General features: G+C 36.1%; 1 protein-coding gene across 8 annotated transcripts in view; it reads left to right on the forward strand.

Moving 5' to 3' along the window:
* LOC106872340 (G protein-coupled receptor dmsr-1) overlaps positions 1-16,759 on the forward strand; it is a 273,046-nt gene extending 256,287 nt beyond the window's left edge. For 5 of the 8 annotated variants that reach the window (XM_089343051.1, XM_089343047.1, XM_089343045.1 and 2 more), the window contains 2 exons: positions 367-4,104; positions 9,855-11,145. In XM_089343051.1, coding sequence (XP_089199177.1) covers positions 9,872-10,924 — 1,053 coding nt within the window. In that variant the 5' untranslated portion in view covers positions 367-4,104; positions 9,855-9,871 and the 3' untranslated portion in view covers positions 10,925-11,145. Of the gene's footprint in view, positions 1-366; positions 4,105-6,957; positions 7,868-9,854; positions 11,146-16,569 lie in introns of those variants that run through there. The other 3 variants (XR_016238573.1, XM_089343050.1, XM_089343049.1) reach the window with 3 other exon arrangements.
* The last annotated feature ends 3,436 nt before the right edge of the window (positions 16,760-20,195 follow it).

Genomic DNA, 20,195 nt, shown 5'->3' on the forward strand with positions numbered 1-20,195 from the left:
ACACACACACACGACGGGTTTCTTTCAGTTTCTGTGTATCGAATTCATTCACAAGGCTTTAGTCGGCCCGCGGCTTCAGAAAGAACTTAATGTTACTAACAGAATGGTGATCGTTGGTGTTTATTGTCTTCTCTGATGAGATGAGAGTCGTAACTTCTGGCCGTTTCGTAAGAACGCAAAGTTACGTACATGTGTGTGTATGTTGAGAGACGTGGATGTAGGAAGGACACATACATAAACTCATACGTATGTGTGTGTGTGTGTGTGTGTGTGTGTGTGTGTGTGTGTGCGTGTGCGTGTGCGTGCGTGTGTGTATGTGTAAACAGAAATTACATGCATAATGTTTTTGCTTCTTTTTCTTTTCAGGTTTAACGAAGATAAAGTTCCTTTTTTTTTTTCGGGAAAACGACCTTAAAGATATTTACAATGAAATATTTTAATTCCTCTTATCAGATGAAGAAAATAGAACAAAAATACGAATGAAATAGACCAAAGATAAAATGGTGGCCGCGTGACCTCATTTAACCAAATCACTTCCGATATTGCAACGAACATAAAATACCAAATTAGCTGCGTTTTGTTATTATTATTATTATTATTATTATTATTATTATTATTATTATTATTATAAATTATTGTTGTTGTTGTTGTTACTACTACTACTACTACTACTACTACTACTACTACTACTACTACTACTATCATTATCTTCCTCATCGTCGCCATCTTTCTCACTGTTTATTTGGGTCGTTTTCTTTTTTTTTTTTTGTTTCTTTTACATCTTGTAGTTTCTCTGCTTCTCTATCCGCATTTATCTATCCACAGCATCTGACAAATAACAGAGATTCTACCTTCCACCCACCATCGCCACCAAATGTCAAACAGTCAAAGACATCTATAAAAAATTTAACGTCCAGTGTTCGGATTTTTCACTGCATGCACCACATTTTACACCATCGCCATCATCAACATCATCACCAATTACTACTACTACTACTACTACTACTACTACTACAAGAGCAACAACTACTGAAACCACTACTACTATAGTTATTATTACAATAACAACTACTACCATCACCACAACTACCACCACCATCACTACCACAACCACCAATAACACTACTACTACTACTACTACTACTACTGCTGCTGCTGCTGCTGCTGCAAGAATAACAGTATTATCAAGAATATATTTTAATACGAACGCAAAAATTTAGGACGGAAAAAAGAGCTGTAATAAAGAAGGAAGCGAGAGAGTCAGAAAGAGAGACAGAGAACGAAAGAGGGGGAGATAGAGAGACAACGAGACACAGAGAGAGAGAGAGAGAGAGAGAGAGAGAGAGAGAGAGAGATAGAGGAAGAGAGTTAAACTATGAAATTGTGAATCTACAAGATTGGGAATTATTAACAAAAGAAAGCAACAGTGGTGGAAGAGGTGAGTGAAAGGGAAGAAGTTATGAACGAAAGAAATAATTAATGAAATAAAAACTGTAAAGTGAAGATTTGTTACTTTCCAAATAGAGGTATAATTGCTTAGCGTAACTTTAATCAGAGAAGGGCAAAAGTTGCGGTAAATGAAACAGAACTTTGTTTAATTTGGCGTGCAATTTTAAGAATCAATATAGAGAACAAAAACAAAAAGAAGAGCAACAACAGCAGTTGTAATAACGAGAAGTGATTTGTAAAGGAATACGTTACAAATTTTAGTGTTTCTGATGTGACATTTGAAACTTTTGAAGGTAAATACCGTTGTAAGGGGAAGAAAGAAAGGAAGGAAGGTAGAAAAGAAAGAAGGAAGGAAGGAAGGAGAAAGGAGAGGAAAGAGGAAGGAGAAGGTGGCAGGGGAGGAATCGTAGAAATTGAATTGTAATAAGAAATAGACGTAAGAAGTGAGAGACAGAAAAAGAGAGAGACATAGAGAAAGAGACGGGGAGAAAGAAAGGAAGAAAGAAAGAAAAGAAAATAGAGAGTCGGGAAAAAGGGAAGAAAGGAAGGAAGGAAGGAAGTGGATTGTTGAACTCCTTGAATAATATATGCTTAGATTGCCTCAATTTTAGCTTCAGAAGCAGTGTTTGGAATTTTTCAAGTACTTTGATTGCAATAAATATATGAACAAAATAGAAGAGATAAAATGAAAAATAATAAAACATAAAAAGTAATAATAAAAATAAGAATAAACCAACAAATATACATATATATGTATGTATATAGATATATAAAACGAATAACATCGCACCAAACATCTGGAACAACAACAAAAACACTCAGTGCTAATCACAAATATAAGGGACAAACAACCTAGATTCTGCTATTCAAAAAGCAAACTAAACAAAAAATAAAATTAATATAATCATGGGCAAAATGCATATGTTAATATATTTATCCAATTTCACCTGACCTGGGGTTCAAGAACAAAAACAACGGAAATAAAATATTTATAATAGTAATCGTTTCACGCAAAAAATATTTTATTGGGGGACATGTTAAGCTGCCCCTATACTTTTAGCCTTTCTCTTTGCTAAAAGCGGTATTGTTTAAAAACCTCACTGGCCGTCGAGCTAAAATCTTTATCCGTCATTGTTTAGTTTTCGTGGTTTGGCATAAAATTTACCTTAAATAGAGAACACTCACGCACGCACGCACGCACACGCACACACACACACACACACACACACACACACACACATCTTCGCTTGGTGTTAATTTTCGGAAGAAAGAGTTACTCGACAGCGTAGTAATTGTCTTGCAGACCCTGTGCACCCGTAGACAAACTCAGAGTAGAGGCTGACACGACCAACTATATATATATATAAAACTAGTGGTCTTCCTTTATACACGTATATATATATATATATATATATTATCTTTTATCTTTTGCATGTTTCAGTCATTATACTGCAGCCATACTGGAGCACCGCTTTGAAGAATTTTTAGTCAAATGAATCGACCCTAGTACTATGATATAGATGTAAAAATTTGTGATCTAAATTTTCAGCTCACAAAAAAATAAAATTTATGCCCACGTAATTCGAAGACTTATACACATACATACTTACATTTATACACACACAGAAACACATACATACATACATACACACACACACACACACACACATCATAAATATTAATAGGTTTGCATTTCAATATCGTTGTTCATGCCTTTGGTTTGAAACATTAAAACATCAACAACCAACCAACCACCACCACGACGAGTAACAAAACACAAAACATATATATATATAGAATAAGAAAAAAATAAAAATGCCAATTTCAATAGCTTTATTGAATTTTGACCGTCAGCTAACGCTGCTAAACTCTTCAGTTCAATAGCCTTTGTTGAAATTTGATCGTCTGAAAAACAAGAGTCATTTCTGAAAAAAAATAAGTCTACGGAAAAGGAAAAAATAAAATGAAAGACAAGTAAAAATTGAAACACTAAAACGTTATTTTGTGCGATGTTGACTTCTCGTATATAAAATTGTGGAGCCAAATTATGTAAAGGGGTATATAATATTCTTAATATTTGTCTATTTATAAGTATTTTTTTAATTTTAATTGATTGTTTTTTTTTTTATTGTCCAAAAAGCCATAGTTCTATTCAGCATTCCATCCATTCGATTAAATATTTATATATACATTTACATATTTTCTGAAATCATATCCTATAGACACCTCACAAAAAAAAATTATGAGTTTCCTATTTATAGTAAATGGTTTAAAAGGTGAAACGATCTCACTAACAACAAACTCAAGAACGACTACGACAGCGGTGACACAGACAACAACTCGACAGAAATAATAACAATAATAATAATAATAATAATAATAATAATAATAATAATAATAATAATAATAATAATAAATTCAGCGTTGATAATCTTTCTCATGTGAGAACTTTGTTATCATCAGCAAAAGAAGATGGCGAAGATAATGATGTTAAAGACGATAAAGAGGAGCATGGAGATGACAATGGCGACGATGTTCATGAAGATGACGATGCTGGAGATAATAATGAAAATGATGGAAATTGAGATGCTGACAGTGATGACGATAACGAAAAGAAGAAAGCAATGATGATAAAATGAAAGTGGAAAGTGTTTGGTAAATTCCGTTTTTGGATTTGGTTTGCAAGATTCGTTATGTGATTTCGTGTGTTGAAGCATATTCTGTTGTGTCTGGGGAGAGTCATTTTCTTATTGTGCCTTGAAATTTAACACACTCACCGGTAAAATTTCCACTTATTTCTTATTTTTATTTTCCTAAAATTTCCGTTGCGTCTTGCAAGCTTTTCAATAGTCTTGACTCTGTCCGTTATTTACGCCGCGTTCTGTTTTTGCTTTTGTTACACACTGAGACACACACATGCGCAAAAACAAACAAAAGCAAAAAAAAAAAAAAAAAGGAACGCGGCGTAAATAACGGACAGAGTCAAGATTATTGAAAAGGTTGCAAGACGCAACGAAAATAAAAAGAAAAACAAGTGGAAATTTTACCGGTGAATGTGTTAAATTTCAAGGCGCAATAAGAAAATGACTCTCCCCAGACACAACAGAATATGTTTGGTAAATATTAAACTTCAAACAAAATATTCGAATTAAAAGCAAAACAAAGAAATACACTGGTTGACTATGCGAATGTCGTAAATTAGTAATAATAATAATAACAATAATAATAATAAGAAGAAGAATAACAATAATAACAATAATAATAATAATATGCCTTTCATCATTTCGGGGCCGATGCAATGAGTAACAGTTGAGTACTAGGATCGATATAACGACTCTACTCCTCTCCCAAAATTTCTGGCCTTGTGCCAACTGCAGAAGGGATTATTATTATTATTATTATTATTGTTGTTGTTGTTGTTGTTGTTGTTGTTGTTGTTGTTGAAGGCGGTGAACTGGCAGAATTGTTAGCACGCCGACGAAATGCTTAGCAGTATTTCGCCTGTCGCAGCGTTCTGAGTTCAAATTCCAATGAGGTCGACTTTGCCTTTCATCCTTTCGGGGTCGATTAAATAAGTACCAGTTACATATAGAGCTATACATATAAACAAATATATACATTTGCACATATGTATATGTGTACATATATACATATATATATGTACATATATATATATATATACATATGTAAATATATAAAAACAAAATGATAAAGAGAGCAAAGGTAAGGTTGAAGAATTTTATGGATAGAGTCTTACAGCTGTTTCTGGGAAGATCCAGTACTCCCCTTCATCGGAGACAGGAAAAATAAAGTAATCTATTATTATATCCATAGGCGGATATTTTTAGTATGAAGTGGTAAAGAGTGTGATGTGCTGAAAAAAGAGAAAACAGTACTTGAAGTGTAGTTTTATCCTCCGGGGTTTGGTTAAATCCAATACCCTCCTCAACCTTATATATATACATATATATGTGTACATTTATAAATACATATATATACATACATACATACATACATACACGCCGGTGTTAAAACGTGGGTAGCTGATGAAGTAGAATGTTCTCTATGTGGCTTGTGTGTTTTCTCGTCTACGTTTTGTTTGCAATGTCCTGTACCCAGATATGCACCTATACATACAGGTGGATGTCGGTATGCACATACCTGTACGTATATATGCATATACTCATTTACTATTTATATATATATATATATATTATAACGCTGTTCTACGTATCAGTATCTATCTCTCTGTCTGTCTGTCTATCTATATGCGTGTGTGTGTGTGTGCGCGCATGCGCGTGGGGGAGCACTAACACTCACAGTTTTCCACATAAATATCAATAGATATTTCTATAAATATTTATATAAATAATACATAAGTATTTATATTACAATCTTTAAGTGGAAATTTCATTGCGATATTGAAAACTAATAAAAAAAATATCTAAAGTTCGCGAAAAAAGTACTAAATTAGCAAAGGAAGAAAGGAAGAAAGTCTACTTTCCAGCGATTTTATGAGAATATTTTAATATTAAGTCACTTAAATGTATATTTTGTTGAAAATGGCGGAGCAAGGAAAAGGGGAGAAACAATAAGTCAATTTCGAATACTTAATATTAGCTGCGCTCAATGAATTACTGGTACCGATGGAATCGATAGTACAGCTTTGCCCTTTAGTTGTTGGCACTCCGTCGCTAACGACGACGAGGTTTCCAGTTGATCTGATCAACGGAACAGCCTGCTCGTGAAATTAACGTGCAAGTGGCTGAGCACCCCACAGACACGTGTACCCTTAACGTAGTTCTCGGGGATATTCAGCGTGACACAGTGTGACAAGGCTGGCCCTTTGAATTACAGGCACAACAGAAACAGGAAGTAAGAGTGAGAGAAAGTTGTGGTGGAAGAGTACAGCAGGGTTCGCCATCATCCCCTGCTGGAGCCTCATGGAGCTTTAAGCGTTTTCGCTCAATAAACACTCACAACGCCCGGTCTGAGAATCGAAACCGCGATCCTATGAACGCGAGTCCGCTGCCCTGACCACTGGGCCACTGCGCCTCCATCACATACATATATAAGTCATGATAGATCGTTGACCAAATTTTTTTTCTCCGTGTTTTTCTCCTTGTTTTCTCCGTATTCTTTCTGTTGAAGAGCGTAGGTCGAAACGTTAAAGACTTCCCGTATTCCCGAGCGTCATACTAATACATCCTTTTGTTGTTTACACCACCTGTCCTCGTCTGCTGTTTTTTTTCGTACATTCTCCCTCCTATATATATGGGCTAAAAGCAACAGTAACATCCACCCCTAGGGGTCAGCCACACTTAAGTGGCAATATACTACACTTTATCGTGCAGTTACTGTTAATACTTCATTTAGAGAATTAACATTGCTTGTTTTCACCTTTTCGATATCAGTGAAGAATTTCACTGGAAAAGTATATATATATATATATATATATATATATATATATATATATAACTGCCATCGTTATTGTTCACGTCCAGGACCACCGCCTTACCTTCCGGGTCCAGGAAGACCGACCGTATTTCGAGATCCAGGCCTTTTCTGAATAACACTGCCACCCCACCCCGCATTCCCCGTTGACTAAGAATTTCGAAAATTTCAAAGTCATCGAAAATGGAATCCAAAGCCCGTGTGTCCGCGATCCTGGTCTCACTGACGGCTATTTCATCTCCAATTTCCATGTAGTGAGGAAGACTCCTTCCTTCCTTCTTCTCGGCTTCTTTCTGCTTTTCGTCTTCTTTCTTCTTTTCTTGAATTTTTACTTCTTCTTCATGCAAAACGATTTAAACAGCAAAACACAAGTGGAACAGTCATAAACATACAGCGCTCCAAAAACACACCTCCAGCTATGGCGACAATAATAATCGTTTCTAGTATAGGCACAAGGCCTGGACTTTGTGGGGTGGGGGACAGTCGATTACTGGCGCTTAATTTATCGTTCCCCGAAAGGATGAAAGGCAAAGTCGACCTCGGCGGAATTTGAACTCAGAACGTAGAGGCAGACGAAATACCGTTAAGCATTTCGCCCGCTCGCCGCTTTAGCATGACTAGTCATAATTTCATGTACAATCCTTTCTACTTTAGGAACAAGGCCTGGATTTGGGGGGGGGGGGGACAGTCGATTACATCGACCCCAGTACTTAATTTATCGACCCCAAAAAGATGAATTTCAAAGTCGACCTCGGTGGAATTTGAACTCAGAACGTAGCGGTAGACGAAATACTCATTTCTTTATTGCCCACAAGGGGCTAAACATAGAGGGAACAAACAAGGACAGACGAACGGATTGAGTCGATTACATCGACGCCAGTGCGTAACTGGTACTTAATTTATCGACCCCGAAAGGATGAATTTCAAAGTCGACCTCGGTGGAATTTGAACTCAGAACGTAGCGGTAAGCATTCCGCCCGGCATGCTAACGATTCTGCCTACTCGCCACCTTAGCATAGCTAATCATAATTTCATGCCTAACACTACTAAAATTTATACTTCGAAACATAATACAAAAATTAATCCAAAATATTATTGTTTTCTCACAATATAAATAATAATTTTAACGAATATATTATCAGCTTCAAAGAATTTAATGATAATTTAGAACATAACAACAATGTTTCGAGGCAATGAAATATAACTTAGAAAATTAAAATTCAATTTTCAATCAAAGTTACAAAAATTATTTCAAATATTATAACAATGATAATAATAATTTACCATACTTTCTGAACATTTCTTTGGGGTTATATTACATTTTTTTTGTATATAACATTGGGTTTCGAAACATATATATTTAAACTTTGAATGCCTATATTTTGTGTCTGTAAACTTACCTGTCTCTAACCTTATTTATTTTAACAATAGCATTTTGTGTTATATTCATATATATGTGCACGTGTGTGTGTGAGAGAGAGCGCGCGTGTGTATTTGTTTTATATATATATTAGAAAAATTTCTACACAGTCACAATATTTGGTAAAGGGGTGGGGGAAAAAGTCATGCACAAAATAAGTTCAATGCCCTCTGGAATTCAATTTGTTTAAAATTGAATATAATACATAAAAAATGATGAATACACACATACTTGTACATGATGAACAAAATTAATAATAATAATAATTAATTCGTTTTATTGGCCACAAGGGCTAATATCAATTAAAAACATATAAGGACAAAGACAGGACGAAGGTTACAAAAGGTTTTGTCCGAAAAGGTAGGAAAGTTCGTCTAAACAGAGGAAGAAAACGGAGAAAGATATGATGAATAAATAGATAAATAAATAAGTAGAAACCCCCGAAGGGGGAGGCGCTTCGAAAAGGAAAGGTTACACGTGGAAAAACCCATAAAACCACGGGAGCCTGGTCAGAAAAAATAAGAAAGGGGTATAGAGCCCTTTCTCCTTTTACATTACCTTTTTTTACTCTCTTTTTTAAAAATAATAATAATAATAATAATGATAATAATAATAACAATAATAATAATAATAATAATAATAATAATAATAATAATAATAATGATAATAACGTAATAATAATAAAATGTCAAATGTTTTGGTGCGTGACTTTTGGTTCATCCTGTATGTACGAGGTGGTATCAGAAGGTTTCCGGACTCGTTATGTTTAATAGAGAGTAACTTATTTACCTAAGTTTTAACATCATCGCATCTTTTAAATAGTCACCTTGCGCAGCAATACACCGGTCCCAGATTTTCCTGCCACATTTGGAATCCGGTCTGGAAGTCGTTTTCCGTAAGCGAGTCGAGGACCTTCTGCGATTCGCTCGGCATCTCTCTCGACAACGGAGTTAAAACGGTGACCTTTCAGCTGCAGTTTTTTCTTGGGGGAAGAGATGGAAGTCTGCAGGTGCTAAAACTGGCGAATAGGGCGAGTGCGGAAAGCGAAACCATGTTGTTTTTGGCGAGAAACTCTCGAGTGAGGAGAGATCGGTAGCAGGGTGCATTGTTGTCGTGAAGAATCCAATTCTTCGCACTCCACAGATCCGGTCACTTTCGCCGAATGTCCTCCCTCAAACGCTTCGAAACAACGCGGTAGAACTCTCGCTTGACCGTGTGTCTCTGGGGGATGAATTCCCGATGCGCAATATCGCGGATGTCGGAAAACACGAAGACCATGATCTGGATTATCGTGTCTCACTGCACACACAACCGTGTGCTGCCATCTGTTGGCGCGCTACAGAACTAGTCCGGGAACTTTCTGATACCACATATATATATGTATGTGTGTGTGTGTGTGTGTGTGTGTGTGTGTGTGTGTGTGCATCTATCTATCTCTGTCAGTCTATCTATCTATACATATATGTATGTATGTATTTGTTAATTAAATATATTTAATTATTTGTATGTTTGCGCCAATTTTCATTTCAAGGAACTGAAGTAGTCACAATGAACGATTCAGTGGATATAAGAAATGGAAGCTTTCTCTACCAATTCAGCACCGAATACGCGAAATACCACGGTTACCTCAGCCTAGTCGTGTGTTTCTTTGGAATAGTAACCAACATTATCAATATAACGGTTCTGACCAGAAAGCACATGCGCACTCCAGTCAATTTGATCCTCACCTCATTAGCAGTCGCAGATATACTAACTATGGCCAGCTATCTACCCTTTTCTTGGCATTTTTACTGCAAGTACCCGAATCCAAATCCTCACCGCAACACATTCGGGTGGATGCAATTTCTAATATTTCACATCAATTTCACAACCACAACGCACACGGTTTCCGTCTGGTTGGGAGTTCTGCTCGCAATATTCCGCTACCGTCACATACAGTCTCCAGCAAAAGGAAATCTAACACGCATGCGCAGGATTATTCGTGCTCGCATTAGCGTCTGCCTGACTTACGTATCGGCGGCTCTTCTTCTCGTACCGAACTACATATCATACGATTTGATTTTAAAAGACGAATCCTATTATGTTTTGAAAAGCATTAAAGCTAACAAGGACCGGTCGTTTCTAGTTAACCTGTGGTTGTACAGCATCTTGGCCAAGCTTTTACCGTGTATTCTCATGATCGTTTACGGCGGACTTTTGTTACGAACTCTAAAGGCAAAGCTAAAAAACAAGCGCCGCTTGTCCAGCCTGGCTCCGGCCAACAGTCAGCCACGTATACTGGACCATTCTCGCACCACACGGATGCTGCTTGTTGTTGTGATTCTGTTCATTGTCACGGAACTGCCTCAGGCTATCCTGCTCATACTCAGCGCCACTCTAGAAAAATTCTTCGGCGATTACTATACTCCGCTTGGAGATTTAATGGACATTGTGGCTTTAATAAATAACGCTATAAACTTTGTACTCTACTGTTCAATGAGCCAAGAGTACCGAAGGACGCTCATGCAAATATACTGCTCGGTTCTGTCAACGCAACGTTCCATTGTCACGCTTGATATGGCACCAGAACTCATCACAAACACTCGCATTAACCTAAGATGACTACCGAGCAGAATATAAAAAAAAAAATACATCCATGCAAAAAAACTAACAAACAAAACGAACTGATATATAAAAAGAACAAGACAAAAAAAAATGACAATAAATAAAATTCATTTTCCTTCACCACTACTGCTGCTGTGCTGCTGCTACTGCTATTATTGTTATTATTATTATTATTATTATTATTATTATTATTATTATTATTATTATTATTATTATTATTATCGTTTGCTTTTATTGTTTCTGTCAGCTTTCGTGTTGTTCTTTTTACATTGTTCTATTTATTATCATTATTATTATTATTATTATTATTATTATTAGGGGGTGATGGATTTACATATGTGTTAGTGCGCCGAACAAAATGCCAAACGGTATTTTCCCACCAGCTCTTTCCCCACAGAGATCAACTTTGCATTTCGTCTCTGTGGGAAGAGGTCGATAAAATGAAGTACCAGCTAAGTACTGAGTCCAATTTAATCAACCATTCCTCTTCCCGTAAAATTGCTAGCCTTGTACCTAAAACAAAAACGATTATTATTATTTTTAGACTTTTCTATTTGCTGTTATTACTACCTTTATTGTTATTGTATATTGTTATAATATCAAATATATATCAGTCAGGACTAGAGTCGAAATACTTTGTATTTTCCCATCTCTTAAATATTTGAGGCATCTGCATTTGTGTTTTATCGACAACGGACGGAGGAAAGCAATCCCTCAGGGGTCAGCTTTACCTTTCATCTCTCCGTTGACCATAAAATAAAACACCGGTTGATTACTGCAATCTCCCAAAATTTCAGGCCTTGTACCTGAGAGAGCAGTGCATGCCATCAAAGTGACGCTGAGGTACAAGTATACGAAGTCCAATATACCCGTTATAACTACCCGTCTGATAAGGGTACACCAGGCACGTGCATCACAATCATATGTGCGTGACATGGTGATCTTATATCAAGATAAACAGCGCGTGACCTTGCAGGTGGGAGCCCAGTTAGAATTTTCTTCAGGTCGAGTAGCCCATTCCGCTCAAAAGGTCCCTGAATAAGTGTTGTTTAAGGATGTTGTTGTTGTTATTATTATTATTATTATTATTATTGAAAAGGCGGTGAGCTGGCAGATCATTAAGCACGCCGGACAAAGTGCTCAACAGCTTTTCGTCTGGATTGAAATCTGGGTTGAAATTCTACCAAGGTCGGCTTTGTCTTTCATCCTTTTGGGGGTCGATTAAATAAATACTAATTGAGCACAGGGGTCCATGTAATCGACTTAGCCCCTCCCCCAAAATAGCTGGCCTTGTATCAAAATTTGAAAACATTATTATTATTGAGGCGAGCTTGAAGAATCGTTAGCACGCGGGACAAAATACTTAGCGGGCATTCCGTCCGTCTTTACCTTCATCGGGGCCGAGTTTGCCTTTCATCTTTTGGGGGTCAATAAAATAAGTACTAGTTGAGCACTCTCTCCACCACAATTTCAGGCTTTGTGTCTATGGTAGAAATTATTATTATTATTATTATTATTATTATTATTAATAATAATAATAATAATAATAATAATAATAATAATAATAATAATAATAATAATAATAATAATAATAATAATAATAATAATAATAATAATAATAATAATAATAATAATAATAATAATAATAATAATAATAATAATAATAATAATAATAATAATAATAATAATAATAATAATAATAATAATAATAATAATAATAATAATAATAATAATAATAATAATAATAATAATAATAATAATAAGGCGAGTTGGCAGAACCGTTAGCGCGCTGGGCGATATTAATAGCAGTATTTCGCCCGTCGCTACAGTCTGAGTTCAAATTCCGTCGGAGTCGGCTTTGCCTTTCATCTTTTCAGCACGATAAAATAAGTACCAGTTGAACACTGGGGTCGATGTAATCGACTCATCTACTCCCCCAAAGTTACTGCCCTTGTGGAAAAATTCGAAACCACTATCATAAGTATTATTATTATTACTATTAAAACTCCTGGCAAGCAGAAGCGTTAGAGCGACTGCAAAATTGCGCTTCAGTATCTCTTCCGACTCTTTGCATTCTGAATTCAAATCCGACCGTGCTGAACTTTGCCGTTTTTCCCTTCCAGGTCCATGAAATAAAGCAGTGGCGTCGATATCATCAACTAACCCCCTCCTCCTAATTTCTGGCTCTGTGCCTATATTAGAAGCTATTATTATTATTATTATTATTATATTGTTTTGTCTTTGCTTTTATTTGTCCAAGCTGCACCCAAGTCTCAAACCAGAGGCATCAAGGTATAAACAAGTTTTTGCATCTAAAGATGCAAAGCAGTTGAGGTGCAATTGAAAATCTAATGTGTGTTATAAAAAATATTATAATAAATTCTTTTTTATAAAATTTATATGAAAACTGAATGAATAAGATTGTGTTTACATGAAGAGGAATTTAAGTCAAATATGTGAGGTTCCCACAAATACGGTCTTTTGCAATCCACTTATTTAGGGGCTGTCATTATTATTATTATTATGTGAGAGAGCAGTGCATGCCATCAAAGTGACACTGGGGTAAAATATACGAAGCCCAATATACCCATCATGACTACCCGTCTGATAAGAGTACACCAGGCACATGCATCACAATAATATGTGCGCGACGTGGTGATCTCATATAAAGATAAACAGCGCATGACCTCGTAGGTGGGGCCCAGTTAGAATTTTCTTCAGGTCGAGTAGCCCATCCCGCTCAAAAGGTCCCTGAATTATTATTATTATTATTATTATTATTATTATTATTATTATTATTATTATTATTATTATTATTATTATTATTATTATTATTATTATTATTATTATTATTATTATTATTATTATTATTATTATTATTATTATTATTATTATTATTATTATTATTATTATTATTATTATTATTATTATTATTATTATTATTATTATTATTATTATTATTATTATTATTATTATTATTATTATTATTATTATTATTATTATTATTATTATTATTATTATTATTATTATTATTATTATTATTATTATTATTATTCAAACTTTTTTTTATAGCTTCGGCAAAAAATGTTTTGCGATATTTGTTCTGGATCTTTACATTCTGAATTCAAATCCCGTTGATGTTAACTTATATACGATTCATTCGTTGAGAGTATCAGTAAAAATAAACAAAAAAAAAAGCAAATCCTGCTAGAGTGGAATATAATTTTATATAAAAGTAATGGTTAGACTATTTCAAGTTTCGCACTTGAAAAGTAGAATATTCAGCCGCACTTATATAAGGCATATCATGTAATAAGTTCAGACTCGTATCATACGGCTCCCCACTGAGAATACACAAGAGAAACATGAAAAGAGGAAACGAAACGCTCTAAGGGAAAGGGAGATAATTCAGTTCTTGGAATTTAGATGTTGTTTCTTTAGTCAAGACTGAGGAGTTTGCCATGTCGGGAGTATATTGTTAATACTAAGCGCATATGGCAATCAGTTACATAGTATGGTTTCTCTATGGGAATATATATGTCAATACTGAACTTGTAAGTCTTCAGTGAATAGGTGTGGTACCTGTCAGAGGCATTTTAATAAGAAAAAGGCTAATATGAGTGTAACCAAGTGTGGAATTCTTCAACTGACAGACATTTGTTCCTATGCCTATATCTTGTAAATATATCAGACCTCGAGGTTAAATAATCGGTGCTATTCTTCAGCGTAATGAGGATGTATATTCGTTCGGTTATATAGAGTCTACAATTCGTGAGCCATTAATGTATGGATTATTTCCCTTTCTCTTAGTGCGTTTCTTCTATTTTTCGTATTTTCTCGTGGATTCTTGCTGAGTGCCCATTTCATATGAGTCTGAATGATTGCTGGATCGCACATGGAAAACTTTATATAAGCCCGATTGAATATTGTAATTTTCAAGTACAGGACTTGAAGTAGATCACCGATAACTTCGATGTATGTATATATGTGTAGATACATATGTGTGTGTGTGTGTATATATATGTATATATACATATATATACATATATATATATATATATGTATATATATATATATATGTGTGTGTGTATGTATATGTATACATATACATATATGCATGTATGCATATATATATATATATATATATATATATATATATATATATATATATATATATATATATATATATATATTTATATATATTTATATAAAGACGGCGAGCTGGCAGAATCGTTAGCGCGCCGGACGAAATGCTTATCGGTATTTCGTCTGCCATTACGTTCTGAGTTCAAATTCCGCCGAGGTCGACTTTGCCTTTCATCCTTTCGGGGTCGATTAAATAAGTACCAGTTACGCACTGGGGTCAATATAATCGACTTAATCCGTTTGTCTGTCCCCTTTGTGTGTAGCCCCTTGTGGGCAGTAAAGAAATAATATATATATATATATATATATATATATATACACACACACAAATACTCATACACGTATATATAACGTATATATTCATATATAAATATATATACGTATATACATATGTGTGAGTGTGTGTATGCGTTTATACATACGTACATACTGGAAATAACAGTCGATAACCGTACGACGTTATACATATACATATATATACGTATATACACATATACTGAGAGAAATTATGAATGTTTTCTTTTTAATTTAGTTTCTGTCGCAGCAAACGGCTGAGAGACACGTAATCCCCCGGATCGTGGATAGGGCGATAGTTCATCTGAAATAATGTTCCCCCAAAACAGAGACAGTTTTGTAGATATGTTCGATCTGGGGGGTGCATGAACTACGAAATCATCACCGCCAAATGTATCCATTTAATTTTGAACACAACCCCCTGTAGTTGGCTGGTGTTTAGCCCAATGTCAGCCCTGTTTTAAAAGAATCTATTAGTGAAAGGCATTCCGGCCATCACCAGCCCGTCTATTGGAATATTGTATATTTATGACATCATTGTCCAATGTAATTTTTATTTTATTTCACGACAGTAAGATCCAATTTGGAGGGAATTTCGCTGCTTTTGTTAGCAGATTTATTGACCGCTCAGAAGTTCCCTTATTGTCTCCATTCTCCTCATTCCTGTAGTTGTTTCTGTTCGCAATTATCTTCAAAGTTTTGTTTTCCTTCTATATATCACTCGCTTGCTACCAATGTTTCGATATAAAATTTTGAAGATAAAATAAAGCTAAATCGATTGAAATGTTTATTTGACTCCAGCCAAAGCAACATCACCACTTTCTGTCTCTTCCTCAAACTTTCTGACGCAGAGCAAGAGCCCGAAATGTTAGATTCTTCACTCCTCACAGTAAACTGAACTAAATGAATTCTTCATGAAACCTCTCCTCGTGTTCTGGATATTTCCCTTTGAGCTGCATTCACCACAAGCTTTCAGATTTATTAACTAATCGATTCTTAAATTTCTTACAGGTATGCTCATCATTTTACATAAAAATCAAGTATAAGAGTAGGTGACATTCAGGGTTGCTTTTGTTATATTTCGCTAGAATTTTAATGAAATTTTGTTTCCGTTGTTCAACCTTAGATCAACCCAGATCTTGCAGCGTTTTCATCAGACATTCCAGCCGTGAAAATACCATTTCGTCTTTTTTTTTTTTCAGAAATCCAGCAGTACATTACTGAATGTTTTTTCAATTTGTTAAGATGTCGGGGACGAAATTACTGTGTATTTGAATGCACTTACAATTAGTTCGGACAGCGACCATGTAAAGCTTGTCTGTAGTAGAAATTTCTTCATCAGAGATCAGCAAAATATTTTAATGCCTATTGTACACATTTATATTACATTATGTCTTATATATATAAAAAAAATATCCTTGGACGTGCCTCTGTTTACATTACTTGAAAAGAATATAAGCAAATATCAAATAGATCACGACACCAAAATATATCTAAAAGCCATCAGCTGCTCAATGGCCTACACATGTACTAAATTTCAAATGTTTTTAGAAGTAGCACATTTACTCTTCAACTATTTCTCGTCCCTACACAAAATATATAAATTTATAAAATTATTAATACACGAGGCAAATACATCTTCTGTGTTAATAAACCACATCGATACCGAAGATATCTTGTCCGAACCTAAATAAGTAAACTCCTTGGCAACTCAACCACTTATATATTTTACCCTCACGAAACTATTTCAAAACAAAAACTCCCTAAAACAACAGTATGGGTACATTGATGGAACCTCAATTGACCCATAGATAACACCTCAATGGCTCACTTGTTCGCAGTCGCCTTCTGTTTCCGTTTCCGATCCGTAACCTAGAGCCTTCTACGAAATCCTTCCCCTGAATTATTACATTATAAGTGCGAAGAAACATGCAATTATCTTGATATTGCATAGTTCTAATTTGCTTGTGTGGCATAAAATGGATGGCTGATACTTCTCCGCTCTATAGGTCACCAATCTTTGCAGACGCATGATCTAATTCCTTTGGACATTTCACTCTTTAATGCTTGTGGTGGGGATTAGAATGCCATCTTGGACGTACGACTGGATTGGGTGGGGCTAGTCCGTAGGAAAAAGGGATGTAAAAGCCTCACAAAACTGCTCAGTTGCTTTCAGCTGGCTGACAGGTACCAACTGAATTTCCCGAATGCGCCAATGTGGACTTGGGAAAACAGCATTGGCTCCTCCAGCTCGTATCTAGATAGAATATTCTGTAGACCTGTAGAGAGAAGTAGCATAAAGTATCCACAATTGAAAGTGGTCGGCTACACAGACTACAGACCTATATAGTATCTAGGCTGGGCTCCGGATACTAGCGTGTCAAGCCTTCAAAAACCGGGTTAGTAAGTTAATATATTGGAAGTTGTCTGGTACAATTGTCAACTTTTCAGGTATGTCCACCATTGGTTATAAACCAATAGTGGATATCCCTGAAAATGACTGTTAAAGTTGAGGTGTTAGGGTTTAGAAAAGAAATAGCGTTAGAGGAATGTAGAATAGAGTGAGAGCTAGCTAGGAAGCTAAAAGAAGCGATCAGGAAGGACAGAGCGAGCGACGTGCTGGTGGTGACATTGAGCTCTTGATCAATTTTTTAATGCCAAGCAGAGCGAGGGCGCGTGTCCTAAGACACGACAGAATGAAAGCTGTTCGATTGGCCCGGGTGGCAGAAGCGCAACGTGGAAATAAATCCACAATTCAGTCTTTGACGAGCCGGGAGTAGCTCATGCTACTCGAACGCATGCAGATATTGTGGAATTTCAGGGGCGCTTTGCGGAAATGTACTGAGAAAAGCCCCGAACAAAAGGGACAATATTGATCATTTTAGGCTCGTAAGTTTACTATACGCAGATTACAAGATTTTGGCCTTAGTGTTAGCAAAGAGGTTGGCGCTTGTCGTTGATAGACTGGTCAGTGGTGCGCAGACGTACGCTTTACGTAACATCTATCTACGACAACTTCCACCTCACGTATTACATCGTAGGGAGGGTAAGTAAGAAACCTGGCATGGGTGGAGCCCAAACCAGTTTGGATCAATTGGAAACTTCCGATAGAGTCGGCCAGCAATACTTGGAGGCTATCCTCGTAGCGGCCGGTTTCGGTCCTCTTTTCAGAGGCTTTATCATCGCAATGTACAGTGATATCTGTTCGTTGGTCAAAGTAAATGGTCAGCAATCGGAGTCACTTAGCATCACACGTTCTCTCCGTCAAGTATACCCACTCTCACCCCTTCTGTACGTCCTTGCTACGGAAACTGGGCGTTTTGAGGGTCATCCCACGTGAACTATGGCGATTGGTGTCAGCTTATACAGACGACGTCACCGTAATAGTCTCGAATATCTCAGAGATCCAGATGATCAGCATTACCCTAAGGGAGTACGAAGCAGTGCCAGGAGTATAGATTAACCAAGAGAAGTCGGCGGGTCAGCAGATCGGCACCTACAGGGGCAGGTTCATGCCACTCGACAGCGTATTGGGGCGCAGGACGGAAGGACCGGTTAAATTGCTCGGGGTTTGGTTTCGTCCGCACTTCCAGGTGGAGAAGAACTAGGTGAAGACGACCGGCAGGGTGGCCAGTCTCTCCCAAAAATTGGTAGGGAAGAAACTGTCCATGAAGTGTTGGAGATGGCGAATGCCAACAACACATTTGTCATCTGCTGCTACCTGATCGTCGTTTCTTGTCCTAATTCGTTGCTGATCACGCTGGAGCACTTGCTCTCCCGGTTTCAGTGAAAAGCAAAAGAATAAAGAAGAAAAGAATATGTGTGTGTGTGTGTGTGTAACACCCCAGCTGAAAACCGGTTAGAAATAATAACTATATTAAAAAAAAAAACTTTGATAGTAATAAAAGAATAGTTTGCGAGAAACTAGAGCTGGAAGTGTTACGATACAATACGATTTGTAAACATCTATCAAAATGGAAAAGTTTTCAGAAAAAACACTACTATTCATTTTCTCAAATATTTAAAATTGTTGCCAAGTCATCCGAGTGACGCAACATTCATATATATATATATATATATATATATATATATATATATATATATATGCTTAAAAAATAAAAGAATGGATAAGGCTCCTTCCCGATTCATATAGGCCCACAGGGCCGGTTTACCGGATTTTGTGATGTAAATACACCCCGCTTCCTGGACGGACGATGGTCTGTCGCACGAATACTCACTTTCGCCAACTGGAGCAACGTGACACCACTACACTACGCAAGATGACAACTAAAGATAGAATGAGAGAATTTTTTTTTTAAATAGGAGGCGTAGGAGTGGCTGTGTGGTAAGTAGTTTACTTACCAACCACATGGTTCCGGGTTCAGTCCCACTGCGTGACATCTTGGGCAAGTGTCTTCTACTATAGCCTCGGGCCGACCAAAGCCTTGTGAGTGGATTTGATAGGCGGATACTGAAAGAAACCCGTCATATATATATATATATATATATATATATATATATATATATGTATATGTTTGTGTGCTTACGTCCCCGTAACTTAGCGGTTCGGCAAAAGAGATCGATAGAATAAGTACTAGGCTTCCAAAGAATAAGTCGTCCTTGGGTCGATTTGCTCGACTAAAGGCGGTGCTCCAGCATGGCTACAGTCAAAAGACTGAAACAAGTAAAAGAGTAAAAGAGTAAAGAGTAAATAAACAGAGATAAATAAGATCTTTTTAGTGATACAAAGAGTACAATACATAAACCCATATACACGGACTGAGGAAAAAATAGAGAAATAAATAAAGAAATAGATGAAAAAAGACTA

The sequence above is a fragment of the Octopus bimaculoides genome, chromosome 26 (genome assembly GCF_046866305.1).
Source record: "Octopus bimaculoides isolate indiv1 chromosome 26, ASM4686630v1, whole genome shotgun sequence".
Classification (NCBI taxonomy): Eukaryota; Metazoa; Mollusca; class Cephalopoda; order Octopoda; family Octopodidae; genus Octopus; species Octopus bimaculoides.